General features: G+C 40.9%; 1 protein-coding gene across 1 annotated transcript in view; it reads right to left on the bottom strand.

Moving 5' to 3' along the window:
* Window positions 1-7720: 7720 nt before the first annotated feature.
* The window catches only part of LOC133575707 (uncharacterized), a 51301-nt gene continuing 39446 nt past the window's right edge, over window positions 7721-19575 (bottom strand). The window contains exon 4 of the mRNA XM_061928487.1: window positions 7721-9649. Within this exon, the coding sequence (XP_061784471.1) occupies window positions 8526-9649 (1124 nt within the window). The 3' untranslated portion in view covers window positions 7721-8525. The remainder of the gene's footprint in view (window positions 9650-19575) is intronic.

The following is a 19575-nucleotide window of genomic DNA, read 5'->3' on the forward strand; positions in this document are numbered from 1 at the left end:
ACTTTTAGCATATCAGTATGTGGAATTAAATTATGGAATGGATTAAGTAAAGAAGTTAAAAATTGTACTGATATGATCAGGCCTGGCCCTAACCAATCTGGCGCCCTAGGCAAGATTTTAGGTGCCCCCCCCCCCACATCGGCAGTGAAGTGTATATACTCACAAGAACCCGAATAGCTTTGTCTTTGACCTTTTTTTTTACTTACAACTATACCTAATATATAAAGGGGTGGAAAAGTGACTATTACCTGCAGGGCAAACATTAGCTAACCAGAAGGCAATAACAATATAAAACAAAAACACCTGCTTAAAAGATCTAATACAAATGTCCCTGAGGAATGTAAGGTGGGAGTATTGTAATTACCTAACGTTACATTATTATTTTCCATAACAATTTAGCCCCCTCCACAATATTAACCTGACGTTAAAACAGAACTAGCTATTTATTGATTAGCAATTGCCGAATCATGTAACATTAGCTTAATGCTAAAAAGCCAGGTTACTATCACATTCTGTAACAGACAAATAATTTCATGTAGGCTAACGTTACCTACCTGCTACCTCTGTCTTTTCTCGTTTCTCCTCCTCTTCTTTTCTCTTTTTTCTTCCTTGGGCACCTGACAGTTTTGGCATCTTGTGTTGATTTTTTGATGTGGTGACGTCCAAAAAGAGTCATGATACGGGAAGGGAGGGGGCGCACCGTGCGCATACTTTGCATTTTAATTAACGTGGGATTACTTTTTTTTTTTTTTTTCTCCAACATTTGTGGCACTGGCGTGGCGCCCCCTGATGGACGGCGCCCTTAGCATTTGCCTATACGGCCTATGCCACGGGCAGGCCCTGGGCCGAATGATAATTTAAATGAAATAATTATGTTTTCCAACGGCATACAATTTATTGACAATAATTACTGTTACCAAAACAAAACATAATTTCCACACAGTTGTTTTTGTATATCATCAAAAGATTATTTTTATTTAATTGGTGTTCCCTTAATCTGTAGTCAGATCATCACACATTTAGAACAGTTCAAAGTGCAGCCCAGGTGCCATTTGCAGCACGCACCTCGTTTTTTGTTGGCCAAATTTTACAGACATAAAAAAAACATGCCCCCGATTAGAACATGAAGTGAATTAATTAACTCGTACTATGTTCTACATAAGGTGATTGTTTATATCCAACTTGGAGAAAGCGAACCACCAGGTTCAAGTACAAACTCCGTTTCCATATGAGTTGGGAAATTGTGTTAGATGTAAATATAAACGGAATACAATGATTTGAAAATCTTTTTCAACCCATATTCAATTGAATGCACTACAAAGACAACATATTTGATGTTCAAACTTATAAACTTTTTTTTTTTTTTTTTTTGCAAATAATAATTATTAAGTTGTTCAACAGTCCGGGGGTCTCCGTTGTGCTATTTTAGGCTTCATAATGCGCCACACATTTTCAACGGGAGACAGGTCTGGACTACAGGCAGGCCAGTCTAGTACCCGCACTCTTTTACTATGAAGCCACGTTGATGTAACACGTCGCTTGGCATTATCTTGCTGAAATAAGCAGGGGCGTCCATGGTAACGTTGCTTGGATGGCAACATATGTTGCTCCAAAACCTGTATGTACCTTTCAGCATTAAAGGCCTACTGAAACCCACCACTACCGACCACGCAGTCTGATAGTTTATAAATCAATGATGAAATCTTAACATTGCAACACATGCCAATACGGCCGGGCTAGCTTACTAAAGTGCAATTTTAAATTTCGCGCGAAATATCCTGCTGAAAACGTCTCGGTATGATGACGTCAGCGCGTGACGTCACGGGTTGTAGAGGACATTTTGGGACAGCATGGTGGCCAGCTATTAAGTCGTCTGTTTTCATCGCAAAATTCCACAGTATTCTGGACATCTGTGTTGGTGAATCTTTTGCAATTTGTTCAATGAACAATGGAGACAGCAAAGAAGAAAGCTGTAGGTGGGAAGCGGTGTATTGCGGCCGACTGCAGCAACACAAACACAGCCGGTGTTTCATTGTTTACATTCCCGGAAGATGACAGTCAAGCTTTACCATTGGCCTGTGGAGAACTGGGACAACAGAGACTCTTACCAGGAGGTCTTTGAGTTGGATGCGCAGACGCGGTACCGTGAGTACGCATGCAGCTGCGGCTTCCAAACATTTGATCGCTTGCCCGTACGTGCGTGCCGCTATGTGCATGTCACGTACGTAACTTTGGGGACTTTGGGGAAATATATGTGCTGTATGAACTTTGGGGAGGTGAACGGTACTTTGGGCTGTGGGATTGAGTGTGTTGTGCAGGTGTTTGAGTTGTATTGGCGGGTTATATGGACGGGAGGGGGGAGGTGTTTGTTATGCGGGATTAATTTGTGGCATATTAAATATAAGCCTGGTTGTGTTGTGGCTAATAGAGTATATATATGTCTTGTGTTTATTTACTGTTTTAGTCATTCCCAGCTGAATATCAGGTCCCACCCGCATCTCACAGCGCTCCCATTGCCCTCTAGTCCTTCACTCTCACTTTCCTCATCCACAAATCTTTCATCCTCGCTCAAATTAATGGGGAAATCGTCGCTTTCTCGGTCCGAATCGCTCTCGCTGCTGGTGGCCATGACTGTAAACAATGTGCGGATGTGAGGAGCTCCACAACCTGTGACGTCACGCTACTCGTCTGCTACTTCCGGTACAGGCAAGGCTTTTTTATCAGCGACCAAAAGTTGCGAACTTTATCGTGGATGTTCTCTACTAAATCCTTCCAGGAAAAATATGGCAATATCGCGAAATGATCAAGTATGACACATAGAATGGACCTGCTATCCCCGTTTAAATAAGAAAATCGCATTTCAGTAGGTCTTTAGAAATGATAAAATAAATAGACCCTGTTAGAAAAGCCACTATTTTGCATGTTTTGTGTTTCTTATGCTTCACTGATAGTGTTTTATTCTTAGTATTTGATCTGTTTTAATGTCCAAGCTTTTATTGTTTTAAATATTGGTTTGTATTGTAGCACTTTATGATGTATTTAAATGAAAAGTGCGAAGTAAATAAAACTTAATATTATTATAAATTTTTCTGGCGGGGTGTTGTGGCATCCTACACTGTTCGGCGGTACTTGAACGCACCGTAAGCACACCGACTCGGAGTACAGAACGATCACTATGTTCTACGAGAGCACAGCTTGTAGGTTCAATGTACACACTTAAATATCGAGGTTGCTCAGATAGTAACGTGTTTATAAAAGTTTATATTGAGGTATGTTGTTTTTTAATGTGGAAAGACGTTAATGTCTCTTTCATGTTAGCATTTAAGCTACCAAGCTGGTGCCAGTCAGTCCATGGGTTTATCAAAACGCAGTTATCAATCTCGTTTTTTCCATCATTTTAATTTAAAACTGTAATACTAATAGTCGGGAGTTTTACCGCGGTTATCATGATTACCGTTAATCGTTACATCGCTGTACAGTATAAGACAAAAGTAAGATGTTTTGTTAAAATTAGAGATGTCCGATAATGGCTTTTTTGCCGATATCCGATATTCCGATTGTCAGAGTATGTTGGTGACGAACCCCAAGATGCAGAGATGGCAGGCTTTGTCCAGGAAAACATGATTTAATTTTACACTATAGCAAAAAAACAAACAAAAGGCGCGCACAAATCGGAGAGCAAACTTGGCTATGGACTAAAATAGCACAAAGGCTAACTGTCGACAAGAAACAAAAACACTTACTGTGACACGAAGGAACTATGACATGAGCAGAGTGAACAAACGTAGACAGAGCTACAACGACAAGTATTATGACAGGTAGTAGTGACAATAATCCAGCACTGACTGGAGAGGAAGGCAGGTTCAAATAGCAGCTGGCTGATTGACACCAGGTGTGGCCAGATGCCAATCAGCCACAGCTGAGGGGACAAAGCACTCAGGGAGATAATCAGGAAATAACCAAAATAAGAGCGCGGACAGGAAACAAAGACAGGAAAAACCAAAACCTAACTGAACTGTCAGTGACAAACCTGACACCGGTATTGTCCAACTCTTAATTACCGATTCTGATATCAACCGATACCGATATATACAGTCGTGGAATTAACACATTATTATGCCTAATTTTGTTGTGATGCCCCGCTGGATGCATTAAACAATGTAACAAGGTTTTCCAAAATAAGAGAACAACTTCAACTCAAGTTATAGAAAAAAGTGCCAACATGGCACTGCCATATTTATTATTGAAGTCACAAAGTGCATTATTTTTTTTAACATGCCTCAAAATTTGGGACATGCTCTCCTTGAGATAATCCTGATACCCACTACAACTATGGGAAATACTATACTTTGACTTTGGCGGCGCAAATTATTGCGTGGATTGCTTTACCGAGATGCAAAACAACTGAACTGGAGATTGGATGAAGGTAGATACATGATTTAATTCTAACAAAGTACAAACAAAAAGCGCGCACAAGGCGGATACACAACTTGACTAATGAAACAAAAACTAGCACTTAGGCCATACTTGCCAACCCTCCCGAATTTTCCGGGAGACTCCCGAAATTCAGTGCCTCTCCCGAAAACCTCCCGGGACAAATATTCTCCCGAAAATCTCCCGATTTTCAGCCGGAGCTGGAGGCCACGCCCCCTACAGCTCCATGCGGACCTGAGTGAGGACAGCCTTTTTTCACGACGGGAGGACAACTGGGTGACAATAAATAAATCATCCGGAGTAGAGATAAATTGTATTATTATGTTTATCTTACCTACAAATAAATATATTTATTAATAATAATTTCAAAAAAACTAAATACATTTTTACTATATTTTGCTAAAAACATCAAAATTAATTGTATTTTTTCTGACTCCTTATTACATCCAGGCATTAGAATTATACATTAAAATAAACATATTTGAAAGAATTAATTTTAAATTATCCTAATAATTCATTTAAAATGACCATATTTAATTATTAAAATAATTGCTTGTTTATCAACAACTTTAGCATTTTATTCATTACATTTTGAAGCTCTCAGAAGCCAAGTTATGTTATATTCCTTAATATTTATTTATGCAAGTTTGAAGTATCAATTATCTAAACACAGTTTTGTTTGCATATTTTCAGGATGTAGATATATATATATATATATATATATATACATACAAATAAATATATATATATACACAAATAAATATATATATATATATATATATATATATATATATATATATGAATGTGTGGGAAAAAAATCACAAGACTATTTCATCTCAAACCACAACAAAACAATTGCAAATGAGCCGTCGGCCCCCGGACAGAGCGACTCCAAAACCAACAAAGGCTGTAACTGTCGAAAGAAACCTGATTGCCCTCTCAACGGGGGGTGCTTACAAACATCAGTTGTCTACCAATCTAAGGTAACACGCAAGGACATTAACACATCCGACACATATGTAGGATTAACCGAGGGAGAATTCAAAACCAGATGGAACAATCACAAGGCTTCTTTCAGGAACCAAAACCTGCGGAATACCACAGAACTCAGCAAACACATTTGGGACCTCAAAGACAATAATGTTGAATATTCAATAACATGGCAAATTCTTGCATCCAGCACACCTTACAATAGTGGTAATAAAAGATGCAACCTATGCTTGAAAGAGAAACTGTTTATTATTTACCGTCCAGACCTGTCATCCCTCAACAAGCGCAGCGAAATTGTAACAGCATGCCGCCACAGACGGAAACACCTCCTAGGTAACACATGAGCCAATCACCACGCCCCTACGCCAGCCTGTACCCACCCACTCTGTGCCCTATATAAACCATGGTATGTGAATGCTCCCATTAAAATCTCCTGATGATTGAGGGAACCCCCCCTCATGAAACAGGCCTGTAAGGAGATGAAATAGTCTTGTGATTTTTTCCCCACACATACATATATTGCGCTCTACTACGGTATCGAGCACTATTTTTTGGATAACCTTATTAAGACATATATATATATATATATATATATATATATATATATATGTGTATGAAATACTTGACTTGGTGAATTCTAGCTGTCAATATACTCCTCCCCTCTTAACCACGCCCTCAACCACGCCCTACCCCAACCCCGACCACGCCCCCACCCCCCACCTCCTGAAATCGGAGGTCTCAAGGTTGGCAAGTATGACTTAGGCAGACTATGGGCAAGAAACAAAACACTTACTGTGACACGAATAAACAAAAACTCACGTGGCAAGAAAAGAGCAGCATGAACTATGACAGCATGAAAACTGTGGCATGGAATACACGCATTAACAGTGTCATTAAGAGTAGCATAAACGGAGTGTCAGGGGTAGCAAGGGTATTGTCGCCAGGACGACCAACAGAAAATGACAGGCTTAAATACTAGTGACATGATTAGTGACAGGTGCGTGAGTCCAAATGTGAAACAGGTTAAACTCATAAGTTGTCATGGAAACAAAACAAACAAGAGTGCACAAACAGGAACTAAAAAAAAAGAGTCCAAAACCCAAACAGAACATAGCCAAACAAAAACATGATCAACAGACATGACAATCATGGAAACAAAACAAACAAGAGTGCACAAACAGGAACCTAAAAAAAGAGTCCAAAACCCAAACAGAACATAGCCAAACAAAAACATGATCAACAGACATGACATAAAGTAAACAATAACATAGTCCTCATTTAGTGCAAGACTGCCTGGCATACTGTATAACAGGGAATTATACACCGGGCTCAATCTGCCCTGCTTTAACGTATTTGTATGAGTTACAAAAATGTGCTGCAAGCTAGTGGTGAGTGCTTGAAGTGGCCGAGCAGTCAGCCAGAGCTTCTGAAATGCTGCGTTGAGACAGAGCACCTCCGTTCACTGCAAGCTGCAAAGTGTGCGCCATGCAGGGCAGACTAGCCACACCAAACTCCACCATACTTGCCAACCTTGAGACCTCCGATTTCGGGAGGTGGGGGGGCGGTCGGGGTGGGGCGGGGGGCGTGGTTAAGATATATATATATATATATATATATATATATATATATATATATATATATATATATATATATATATATATATAAATAAAATAAATACTTGAATTTCAGTGTTCATTTACAAACTACAACTCACAAACACTTTAGAGTTAGGCTCCACCATCAGAATGTGTACTTAAACTTATAAAGATCACATGGATATTATTCAGTGAGTTGATTCACCAAAACTAACCTGTTATACAGGAGGAAAAAGCACACAGGACGTTTCAATTGTTCACAGACTGGTCGAGCTCATCAGAATGACAAGACACTTCCGGTCTGCAGGTGATAGCATTCAATTGGGAAGAAACGCCCTACTGCCCCCTACTGACCAATGTGAATACTGATAAATGTGTAATGACAGCTCCAAAAACGAATTCAAACCACAAAATAAAATAAAATAAATAAATCAACACAAAAATGTGACACATTATGGGTGGGTCACATATGCATGTACAGTAGATGGCAGTATTGTCCTGTTTAAAAGTGTCACAACATTGCTGTTTACGGCAGACGAACTGCTTTACGGTAGACGCTGTTGTTGTGTGTTGTCAACACGTCACTCAGGTCCGCATGGAGCTGGAGGGGGCGTGGCCTCCAGCTCCACCTGAATTTCGGGAGTTTTTCGGGAGAAAATTTGTCCCGGGAGGTTTTCGGGAGAGGCGTTGAATTTCGGGAGTCTCCCGGAAAATCCGGGAGGGTTGGCAAGTATGAACTCCACCGTAGCTTTTGCCATACTGCGTGCGTTGTCCCTGACCACAACGTGAGCTTTCGCCTTGGGGTGTTTTTTGTTGTATTTTTGTTTTTACTTGGTGGAGTCTTTAAGCGACAACTTAAAGACTACTTTTTTTCAGTGTTTGCTTTTCATCCATCTTCCGCTTGTATTCATCGTGTATCTCCTTATGATTCTTGAAGAGGTGGGAGATCTAATTGCTCGTATTAAAGGAAGACGTCTTGGTTCCTCCTCGCATAACCAACTTTTTGCAGTCATTGCAAATTGCCAGTTTTTTATCCGTCAGACACACTTTAAAATAATCCCAAACCATAGACATGGTGTCGTTAGTCAGTCACCGAGCGAGCTCGCTTGTTAGCCACGGCTACAGCACCGGCAACAATACACTCTTGTTGTTGTTATGCTGCGCTCGCGGCGGTTTGATGAGGTCATCAAGCGTCGCCAGTAAACTTATCGTGCTGCAGTCGTGCTGCAACTCCTGTGTTGTGTGTGGGAGGGGAGAGGGGAGGGGCTGCTTTGTAGCATATTCAACTGAATATGGGTTGAAAATTATTTGCAAATCATTGTATTCCGTTTATATTTACATCTAACACAATTTCCCAACTCATATGGAAACGGGGTTTGTACAAATGTTTCTCGCCTTCCTGTCGGTCATTTTTTCTTAATAATGAGCTGGCAGCAGCCGGCGTCATCCCACAGGACCCTCGGGTGCCGTGAATGTCAATCGAGTGACAAAATAAACCCTGCCGCTTCATTTGCTGCTGCTGTTCTCACCAGCGCACGTGTGTTTCTTCAGCTGGTACTTGTAAGCGAATCTTTCGTCGCACGCGGTGCAACTCAACACTTTCTTACAAGTAAGAGTCCTCATGTGTCTTAGGAGATTCGTTCGTTCACTGAAGCTTTTGTTGCAGTCGGAGCACGTGAAAGGTTTTTCTCCGGTGTGCGTTTTCATGTGTATTTTCAAATTTTGATTGGCGTTAAAGCCTTTGCCGCAGACTAAACAGGAAATAGGTTTCTCTCCTGTGTGTATTCTTGTGTGCCTTACGAGGTTGGCTCGTTCATAAAAGCTCTTGTTGCAGATTGAACAGATAAAAGGTTTATCCCCAGTGTGAATCCGCATGTGTATTTTCAGATGTTGACTTCGTCTGAAACCGACGCCGCAGACTGAACAGCAGAAAGGTTTCTCTCCGGTGTGCGTTCGACTGTGTCTCGTCATCTCTCCCTTACGGGAGAATCGTTTATCGCAAAATGAGCAAACGAAGGGTTTCTCCTCGCTGTGCGTGCTCACGTGTGCTTTTAAAGCGTCCTTCCGGGTGAACGCCTGGCGACAAACTGAGCAGATGTACGGTTTCTCTCCCATGTGCTCTTCCAAAGCGGACTTGCAGGTGAAAGCTCTGCCACACTGAAAGCATTTCCAGTTTCTGCTGCCGTGAGACTTCACGTGTGCCATCAGAGTTTTCTTGAACCCGAAGGTTTTGTCGCACCGGAAGCACTTCCAGTGTTTGTTGTCGTCATCTTTAGAGTCTTCATCGTCAGTGTCGGGAGAGTGTGACGTTGTGTCCTCACTATCTGATAGTGGAGCCAAGAGCTTGTCTGCTTGTGATCCGCCAGCTTCTGTTGTCATGTGTTGTGTTGAGCTGCTGCTCGGAGGCTCCGCCTCTCTCTTCTCCTCACTTTCACCTTTGACCTCGTCATCTTCACCCTTCACAATGACACTAATCACTGGGAACTCCTCCAACCATTCAGGCTTCTCTCCCTCCCGACTGATGCTGTGCTCTTCTTCCTCCTCTTTAAAGTGAAGGGGCTGTGGCTCCTCCTGCTCCCCCTTACAGTTCCACTTCTGCTGCTCAAAGGCACCATGTTGGTCACTGATGTCTGCAGGATACAAGACAAACATATTTTCAATGACGGTTTCATGAAGACATACTGCATTAATATACAAACCCCGTTTCCATATGAGTTGGGAAATTGTGTTCGATGTAAATCCTTTTCAACCCATATTCAGTTGAATATGCTACAAAGACAACATATATTGATGTTTTTTTTTTTTTTTGCAAATAATCATTATCTTTAGAATTTAATGCCAGCAACACGTGACAAAGAAGTTGGGAAAGGTGGCAATAAATACTGATAAAGTTGAGGAATGCTCGTCAAATACTTGTTTGGAACATCCCATGGGTGGACAGGCAAATTGGGAACAGGTGGGTGCCATGATTGGGTATAAAAGTAGATTCCATGAAATGCTCAGTCATTCACAAACAAGGATGGGCCGAGGGTCACCACTTGGTCAACAAATGCGTGAGAAAATTGTTGAACAGTTTAAGAAAAACCTTTCTCAACCAGCTATTGCAAGGAATTTAGGGATTTCACCATCCACGGTCCGTAATATCATCAAAGGGTGCCTTGTGCACTTTAAGTTGATTTTGGTATATTTTAATTTAGTAATTTAAACGTGTTAATAAACAAAAAGACAAAACTTCTGTTTATTTGTCTTGTGTTTTTTTTTTTTTGCCGATCCGAAAAATGATCCGATCCGGGACTCTGATTCGAGAAACGATCCGAACCGTGAGTTTTTTGATCCGTTGCACCCCTATCGGCAGCGCACACACACAGAGTACTTACAAGCAGACACAGTGTTTCGACAGAAAAGGGAAAACGGACGCATTTTGGCTTAAATATGTATGATAAAGGTGAAGTTATAACGCCCTCAGGAAGAGGTGCTTTAAGACATGGCTAGTTAGCTAGCGGCTAACATCCATCCGCAGCCAGCAGTGTTTTATCTACTTCTAAATCACTACCGTATTTTCCGCACTATTAGCCGCACCTAAAAACCACAAATTTACTCAAAAGCTGACAGTGCGGCTTATAACCCGGTGCGCTTTATATATGGATTAATATTAAGATTCATTTTCATAAAGTTTCGGTCTCGCAACTACGGTAAACAGCCGCCATCTTTTTTCCCTGTAGAAGAGGAAGTGCTTCTTCTTCTACGCAAGCAACCGCCAAGGTAAGCACCCGCCCCCATAGAACAGGAAGCGCTTCTTCTTCTACTGTAAGCAACCACCCGCCCGCGTAGAAGAAGAAGAAGCGCGCGGATATTACGTTTCATTTCCTTTGTGTGTTTACATCTGTAAAGACCACAAAATGGCTCCTACTAAGCGACAGGTTTTCCGGTTCATGAAAAGACGCAATCTCTCCATCCGCACACGGACTACTATTTCACAGCAACTGCCTAAAGACTTTCAAGAAAAGCTGGCTACTTTCCGTGCATATTGTAAAAACAAGATAGCTGAAAAAAAGATCCGGCCAGAGAACATTATCAACATGGACGAGGTTCCACTGACTTTTGATATTCCTGTGAACCGCACTGTGGATACAACGGGAGCACGTACGGTGAATATTCGCACCACAGGGAATGAGAAGTCATCCTTCACTGTGGTTCTAGCTTGCCATGCTAATGGCCAGAAACTTCCACCCCTGGTGATATTCAAAAGGAAGACCTTGCCAAAAGAGACCTTTCCAGCCGGCGTCATCATAAAAGCTAACTCGAAAGGATGGATGGATGAAGAAAAGATGAGCGAGTGGTTAAGGGAAGTTTAAGTTTACGCGAAGAGGCCGGGTGGCTTTTTTCACGCAGCTCCGTCCATGTTGATATACGACTCCATGCGCGCCCACATCACGCTGGTTTTTAATATATTATTAAAGTTTGACTGACCTATCTGACTGTTTTTTTGACATTCCTTTAGCGCAGTTAGATGCGGCTTATAACACGGGGCGGCTTATAGGTGGACAAAGTTTTGAAATATGCCGTTCATTGAAGGCGCGGCTTATAACCCAGGGCGCCTTATGGCGCGGAAAATACGGTAATTGTTTTAGCTACTTCTAAATCACTAATCCTCGCCTCCATGGCGACAAATAAAGTACGTTCCTTACAAGTATGAACCCTGCAGGACGAGGGATATCTAAAGATGCTTCACTACACACCGTAGCTCACCGGCGTCACAATGTAAACAAATACACTTAACATCCACTGTAATGATACCAAGTACAGGAGCATATCTACTTCTATGATTACATCAATATTCATATTATGTTTATAAACTCAGGAAATACGTCCCTGGACACATGAGGACTTTGAATATGACCAATGTATGATCTTGTAACTACATGGTATCGGATCGATACCTAAATTTGTGGTATCATCCAAAACTAATGTAAAGAATCCAAACAATAGAAGAATAAGTGATTATTACATTTTAACAGAAGTGTAGATAGAACATGCTGAAAGAGAAAGTAAGCAGATATTAACAGTGAATGAACAAGTAGATTATTAATTCATTTTCTACCGCTTGTCCTTAATAAATTTGACAAAATAATAGAATGGAAAATGACACAATATGTTACTGCATACGTCAGCAGCTACATTAGGAACCTTTGTTTATTAACTCACTACTAAAAGATTCCCAGGGAATTCAAGTCACAATTCGCTCCCAAGCTCTTTACGACACTTAAAGCTGAGTTGAAAAACCACCAGAGACAGAATAGGTATTTTGTTGTATATTTTCAAAGCTTTGCAAATACAGGTAAAAGCCAGTAAATTAGAATATTTTGAAAAACTTGATTTATTTCAGTATTTGCATTCAAAAGGTGTAACTTGTACATTATATTTATTCATTGCACACAGACTGATGCATTCAAATGTTTATTTCATTTAATTTTGATGATTTGAAGTGGCAACAAATGAAAATCCAAAATTCCGTGTGTCACAAAATTAGAATATTACTTAAGGCTAATACAAAAAAGGGATTTTTAGAAATGTTGGCCAACTGAAAAGTATGAAAATGAAAAATATGAGCATGTACAATACTCAATACTTGTTTGGAGCTCCTTTTGCCTCAATTACTGCGTTAATGCGGCGTGGCATGGAGTCGATGAGTTTCTGGCACTGCTCAGGTGTTATGAGAGCCCAGGTTGCTCTGATAGTGGCCTTCAACTCTTCTGCGTTTTTGGGTCTGGCATTCTGCATCTTCCTTTTCACAATACCCCACAGATTTTCTATGGGGCTAAGGTCAGGGGAGTTGGCGGGCCAATTTAGAACAGAAATACCATGGTCCGTAAACCAGGCACGGGTAGATTTTGCGCTGTGTGCAGGCGCCAAGTCCTGTTGGAACTTGAAATCTCCATCTCCATAGAGCAGGTCAGCAGCAGGAAGCATGAAGTGCTCTAAAACTTGCTGGTAGACGGCTGCGATGACCCTGGATCTCAGGAAACAGAGTGGACCGACACCAGCAGATGACATGGCACCCCAAACCATCACCCAACCATGCAAATTTTGCATTTCCTTTGGAAATCGAGGTCCCAGAGTCTGGAGGAAGACAGGAGATGCACAGGATCCACGTTGCCTGAAGTCTAGTGTAAAGTTTCCACCATCAGTGATGGTTTGGGGTGCCATGTCATCTGCTGGTGTCGGTCCACTCTGTTTCCTGAGATCCAGGGTCAACGCAGCCGTCTACCAGCAAGTTTTAGAGCACTTCATGCTTCCTGCTGCTGACCTGCTCTATGGAGATGGAGATTTCAAGTTCCAACAGGACTTGGTGCCTGCACACAGCGCAAAATCTACCCGTGCCTGGTTTACGGACCATGGTATTTCTGTTCTAAATTGGCCCGCCAACTCCCCTGACCTTAGCCCCATAGAAAATCTGTGGGGTATTGTGAAAAGGAAGATGCAGAATGCCAGACCCAAAAACGCAGAAGAGTTGAAGGCCACTATCAGAGCAACCTGGGCTCTCATAACACCTGAGCAGTGCCAGAAACTCATCGACTCCATGCCACGCCGCATTAACGCAGTAATTGAGGCAAAAGGAGCTCCAACCAAGTATTGAGTATTGTACATGCTCATATTTTTCATTTTCATACTTTTCAGTTGGCCAACATTTCTAAAAATCCCTTTTTTGTATTAGCCTTAAGTAATATTCTAATTTTGTGACACACGGAATTTTGGATTTTCATTTGTTGCCACTTCAAATCATCAAAATTAAATGAAATAAACATTTGAATGCATCAGTCTGTGTGCAATGAATAAATATAATGTACAAGTTACACCTTTTGAATGCAATTACTGAAATAAATCAAGTTTTTCAAAATATTCTAATTTACTGGCTTTTACCTGTATACTTTTTGAAACCAGTCTAACCATAGAACATTCTATTGCGCCGCCCAAAATGGTCTGTCTTCCCGATCCCACCACCATCTCTCTCTCGTCCCCTCTCTGTAGACAAAACAAATGCTAGTCAAAACACATTCCAAAGAACTCAAGGTTAACACACACAGTTTACTTGCAGACAGAGCAGCAAGAGAAGAAATGGAAAACACGAGCTGTTTTCAAATATGACTATGAAATAAAAGAAGTATAACTTAATTTCGGATATATGTAAATATCTGCCTCCGACACTCGCATGTATCATGGCCTGCTGCCATCTTGTGGTTTGTGTGTTCAGTTTTCCTTTGTTGGTGCAGCAGACCTGGCTTTTATTCTGGAGTTCCTGTGGGCGGAGTTGTGAGACGTGCACAGCTGTGTCCAGTCTTCCCGACACTATTTAAGCAGCACCTCGACAGCTGGATGGCACTCGGCAATTCCACTCCACGACTCTCCATGTCCGAAGACTTCGACGCTTCCAGAGTTTTTTGATGCTAACGTTCTTGGCTATTCCCAGTGCCATCCAGCTTGGTGCGGTCTGGTAGGTTGCACGTCTTGCAACTCCAACCCAAGTCTAGTTCTTTTTGCATATTAGCTTTTTGTTCTTTTTTCCACCGTGCTGCTCATTTTGTTTTCTCTTTTTCGCACCGTCGCCTTTTGTTATCTCCTGTTTGGATTTTTGCAGTGAGTACTCTTTCCTTTAGTAATGAACGGTTTTACTCACCTTCCGTCTGCATCCTTGGGTTCTTCTGTACCGCATTAAAGGGGAACATTATCACCAGACCTATGTAAGCGTCAATATATACCTTGATGTTGCAGAAAAAAGACCATATGTTTTTTTAACCGATTTCCGAACTCTAAATGGGTGAATTTTGGCGAATTAAACGCCTTTCTATTATTCGCTCTCGGTGTGTTGTCGGAGGGTGTAACAACACGAACAGGGACGGATTCAAGTTGCACCAGTGGCCCAAAGACGCGAAAGTGGCAAGAAATTGGACGAAATTTGTTCAAAATACGAGGCTGTGGGGAAAGCCGACGAAATGGTCAGTCGTTTGTTCCGCACACTTTACCGACGAAAGCTATGCTACGACAGAGATGGCAAGAATGTGTGGATATCCTGCGACACTCAAAAGCAGATGCTGACATCAACTCCAAAACTGGACAGATCAGCTTTCAGGAAAAGAGTGGATGAGGGTATGTCTACAGAATATATTAATTGATGAAAACTTTATTCATTACTCGCGGTTTTACGTAAATTGTTATACATAAACTGTGTTTACCAGTAATTAAGCTTAAAAACATTAATTTTTTTCAATCATTCGAGTACATTCGGGTAGTCTTGTGTAATGCAGTATTTTGTGTCTATTTAGGTATGGTTAACCTGAGTGCTGAAATCGTGGAAAAATATATGTTCTTAGCGCGCCTGAAATGGGCTGTCTGCACTCTCAAAGTGCATGTTGTTGCCAAATGCATTTCATATGCTGTAAACCTAGTTCATAGTTGTTAGTTTCCTTTAATGCCAAACAAACACATACCAATCGTTGGTTAGAAGGCGATCGCCCAATTCGTCCTCGCTTTCTCCCGTGTCGCTGGCTGTCGTGTTGTTTTCGTCGGTTTCGCTTGCATACGGTTCAAACCGATATGGCTCAATAGCTTCAGTTTCTTCTTCAATTTCGTTTTCGCTACCTGCCTCCACACTACAAGAGTGGCCGTGCCAGTAATCGGAGTGTTGCTGGTTACTGGGGTTCAATCCCCACCTTCTACCATCCTAGTCACGTCCGTTGTGTCCTTGGGCAAGACACTTCACCCCTTGCTCCTGATGGCTGCTGGTTAGCGCCTTGCATGGCAGCTCCCGCCATCAGTGTGTGAATGTGTGTGTGAATGGGTGAATGTGGTAATACTGTCAAAGCGCTTTGAGTACCTTGAAGGTAGAAAAGCGCTATACAAGTATAGCCCATTTATCATTTATTTATATATATGTATATATATATATATATATACATATTTATTTATATATATATATATATATTTATTTTATTATATGTATATATATATATATATGTATATATATATATATATAAATATAATAAAATATATATATAAATATATATATATTATAAAATGTATATATATATATATATACATTTAATAAAATATATATATATATTTATTTTATTATATGTATATATATATACATGTATATATATATATTAATTTTATTATATATATATATTTTATTATATGTATATATATACACATATATATGTATATATATACATATATATATACACACATATATATATATATATATGTGTGTATATATATATGTGTGTATATATATATATATATATATATATATATATATATATATACACACACATATATATATATATATATATATATACATACACACACATATATATATATATATATATATACATAGCTAGAATTCACTGAACGTCAAGTATTTGTTATATATATATATATATTAATTGTATTATATATATATATATATATATATATATATATATATATATATATATATATAAAATAAATACTTGAATTTCAGTGTTCATTTATTTACACATATACACACACATAACACTCATCTACTCATTGTTGAGTTAAGGATTGAATTGTCCATCCTTGTTCTATTCTCTGTCACTATTTTTCTAACCATGCTGAACACCCTCTCTGATGATGCATTGATGTGTGGCACGCACAAAAGTGCTTTCATCAAATGCACTAGATGGCAGTATTGTCCTGTTTAAGAGTGTCACAACATTGCTGTTTACGGCAGACGAACTGCTTTAGGTATACAAAAACGTGACTGCTGTTGTTGTGTGTTGTTGCCGCGCTGGGAGGACGTTAATGAAACTGCCTAACAATAAACCCACATAAGAAACCAAGAACTCGCCCTCCATCATTCTACAGTTATAACGTGATTGGGCAGGTATGCTGGTTATATTGTGGGACCCGAGTCCGCCTGAATTTCGGGAGAAAATTTGTCCCGGGAGGTTTTCGGGAGAGGCGCTGAATTTCGGGAGTCTCCCGGAAAATCCGGGAGGGTTGGCAAGTATGTTTTACACAGTCAGGATTTGTACAGACCAAGCAATGCCCGGTGCAACTGTGTCTGTTGGGTTTGTCGTACCCTCTGTAGCAGTAGTGGCAAACGTACGGCTTTGACAAAAATCCTTTAACGTCGGTGACGCCGCTGTAATGATTCTGAGATTAATACAGATACAACAGATTATCTGATTTGGGGGAATCTGTCTCGAACCGAGAGAAGGAACGTTGACCCTCTTCTCTGTACAGCATGACAATTTTTATATGACTGAAAGTGACAGAGGTCTGGTCGTCTAAGTCCGCTTTTTTTCTGTATTTTTTTCAGCCTGGCTATCTGTAAATTCAGGATGGATCAGGTGGGCTAGACTGATGGCAAAACAGAGTTGATTATTCGAGTTGCATGGTTTATACAGATAGCGAGCTTTCTTTCTGTGGAGTTCATGTTCCAAAAGGGTTTCCACTTTTCTAGGGCAGTGACGTGCAGTCAGGGGAGGCAGGTGAGGCGGGGCCTCACGTGCCATCATGGAAAGAAAAAAAATGTAAAAAGAAAAAAATATATAATTAAATTGTTATATGTATCCAGTGATTATACTATAAAGCTATTTTCCATTTAACTTCACCAGTTTTAGATTATTTTTTATTCAAAAATCGCTGAATTTTCACATTTGCCGTTCAAATACTGAGAGACGGTGCGGTGATCAGCAGCCAGTTGAGGCACGTCACTCAGTGCCTCACCATGGATTGCGCAATGACTCGGCTAACTGCTGGCCTGCTGTGCAGTGAGACCGTATTGCTATATGAACTATATTATACATTTCCATAGTTTAGTTAGCTGAGGTATATAATGTACAGTGTATTTTGTCAACAACTGTATGTGTGTAACGTATTTCTTGTGCTGAGCAATCATAAAACTGCTGCGAAGACGCACTGTGTGAGGCTCGCGGTAATCCCGCCTCCTGGTGGTAGAGGGCGGTAGTGATCCCAGGGAGCATTTCTGCGACAACTCGGCTCCAGAAGAAGTGACAACAAGCAGCAACAGTTAGCAGCGATTGTTTATTTTTTCCTCTTGCCTGGACTATTAACATGGAGGATTACATATCTAAAATAAAACAGTTTTCTAAACTGGACTTTCAATCGAAGCAGGAGGTAATACTTAAAGGAAGATCTCCATCGAGACAGAGAGACTTAGAAAGATAAGGAAGACTTCTATAAACAAGTTATCAACGCTTTTGTTCAGAAGGAGCGGCGCATGGACTTCATTTATAAGTAAAGGTAAGACCATAATAACGTTTTTTTTTATTAAATGTGCTTTTTTGTGTGCTACAGTTTGTATGTGTAAAGTTAAAGTTAAGTTAAAGTACCAATGATTGTCACACACACTAGGTGTGGTGAAATTTGTCCTCTGCATTTGACCCATCCCCTTGATCACCCCCTGGGAGATGAGGGGAGCAGTGGGCAGCAGCGGCGCCGCGCCCGGGAATCATTTTTGGTGATTTAACCCCCAATTCCAACCCTTGATGCTGAGTGCCAAGCAGGGAAGAATGCTGGTATGAGCTTTTAAACATAACCCGTTAACTTCTGCCAATCAAATGGTGAATAAGATACTCTTTAGGGTTCATATGTTTGTAAATCTGAGTGATGAAGTCAGTGCCTCACCAGCCATCAACCTCACCGCACGTCACTGCTCTAGGGCTATGTACCACTTGAACCTGTCAAGACTAGGACTATGGCGTGATTTGGTCTCTCGTGGTGCAAATGATTTGGACCATACGTGGCGTGAAGGTGAGTACATGATTTAATATAATGACAATAAAAAGGAACAAACAAAAGGCACTCACAGTAGAGGTACAAAACTTGGCTATAAACACAAAACTTGCACAAAGGCAGGAACTATGAATAATGAAACAAAAACACTAACTGTGGCATTAATAAACAAAAACTTACTTGGCATGGACTATGAAGCAAGCAGCGTGAACTGGGCATGAAACGTAAACATGGCATGAAGCAGAGTGTCAGGGGTGTGATGTCGCCAGGGAGACTTCCTGGCAACAATGGGTTTAAATAATAGTGACATGATTAAAGACAGGTGCGTGAGTCGTGAGGGGAGGTGAAAATTAATGGGTTGCTATGGTGACAAACAAGAGTGCGCAATGAGTCCAAACGTGGAACAGGTGAAACTAGTGGGTAACCATGGAAACAAGACAAGGGAGTGAAAAGCAGGAACTAAAAAGAGTCCAAAACCAAGCAGAACAAAACTTAAACAAAACATGATCACACAGACATGACAGAGTGCCCCCTTACGGACAGATCCCAGATGTCCCAAAACAAAGAAAATGAACAAGAGTCATGGGAGGGCGGGAGGGGGGGAGGGGGACATGGCGGTGGGTCGCCAGACCAAGTGGCCCCAAATCCACTGAGGCATAGTCATGTGGCGGCGGCGAGTGGAACGCCGCTGTAGCAGGCGAGGTGGGCGACCCGGGAAGGGCCACATCCGTGGCCGACAAGGAGGTGGGCGCACTTGGCATGGCGGACGACCAGG

The sequence above is a fragment of the Nerophis lumbriciformis genome, linkage group LG33 (genome assembly GCF_033978685.3).
Source record: "Nerophis lumbriciformis linkage group LG33, RoL_Nlum_v2.1, whole genome shotgun sequence".
NCBI lineage: Eukaryota > Metazoa > Chordata > Actinopteri > Syngnathiformes > Syngnathidae > Nerophis > Nerophis lumbriciformis.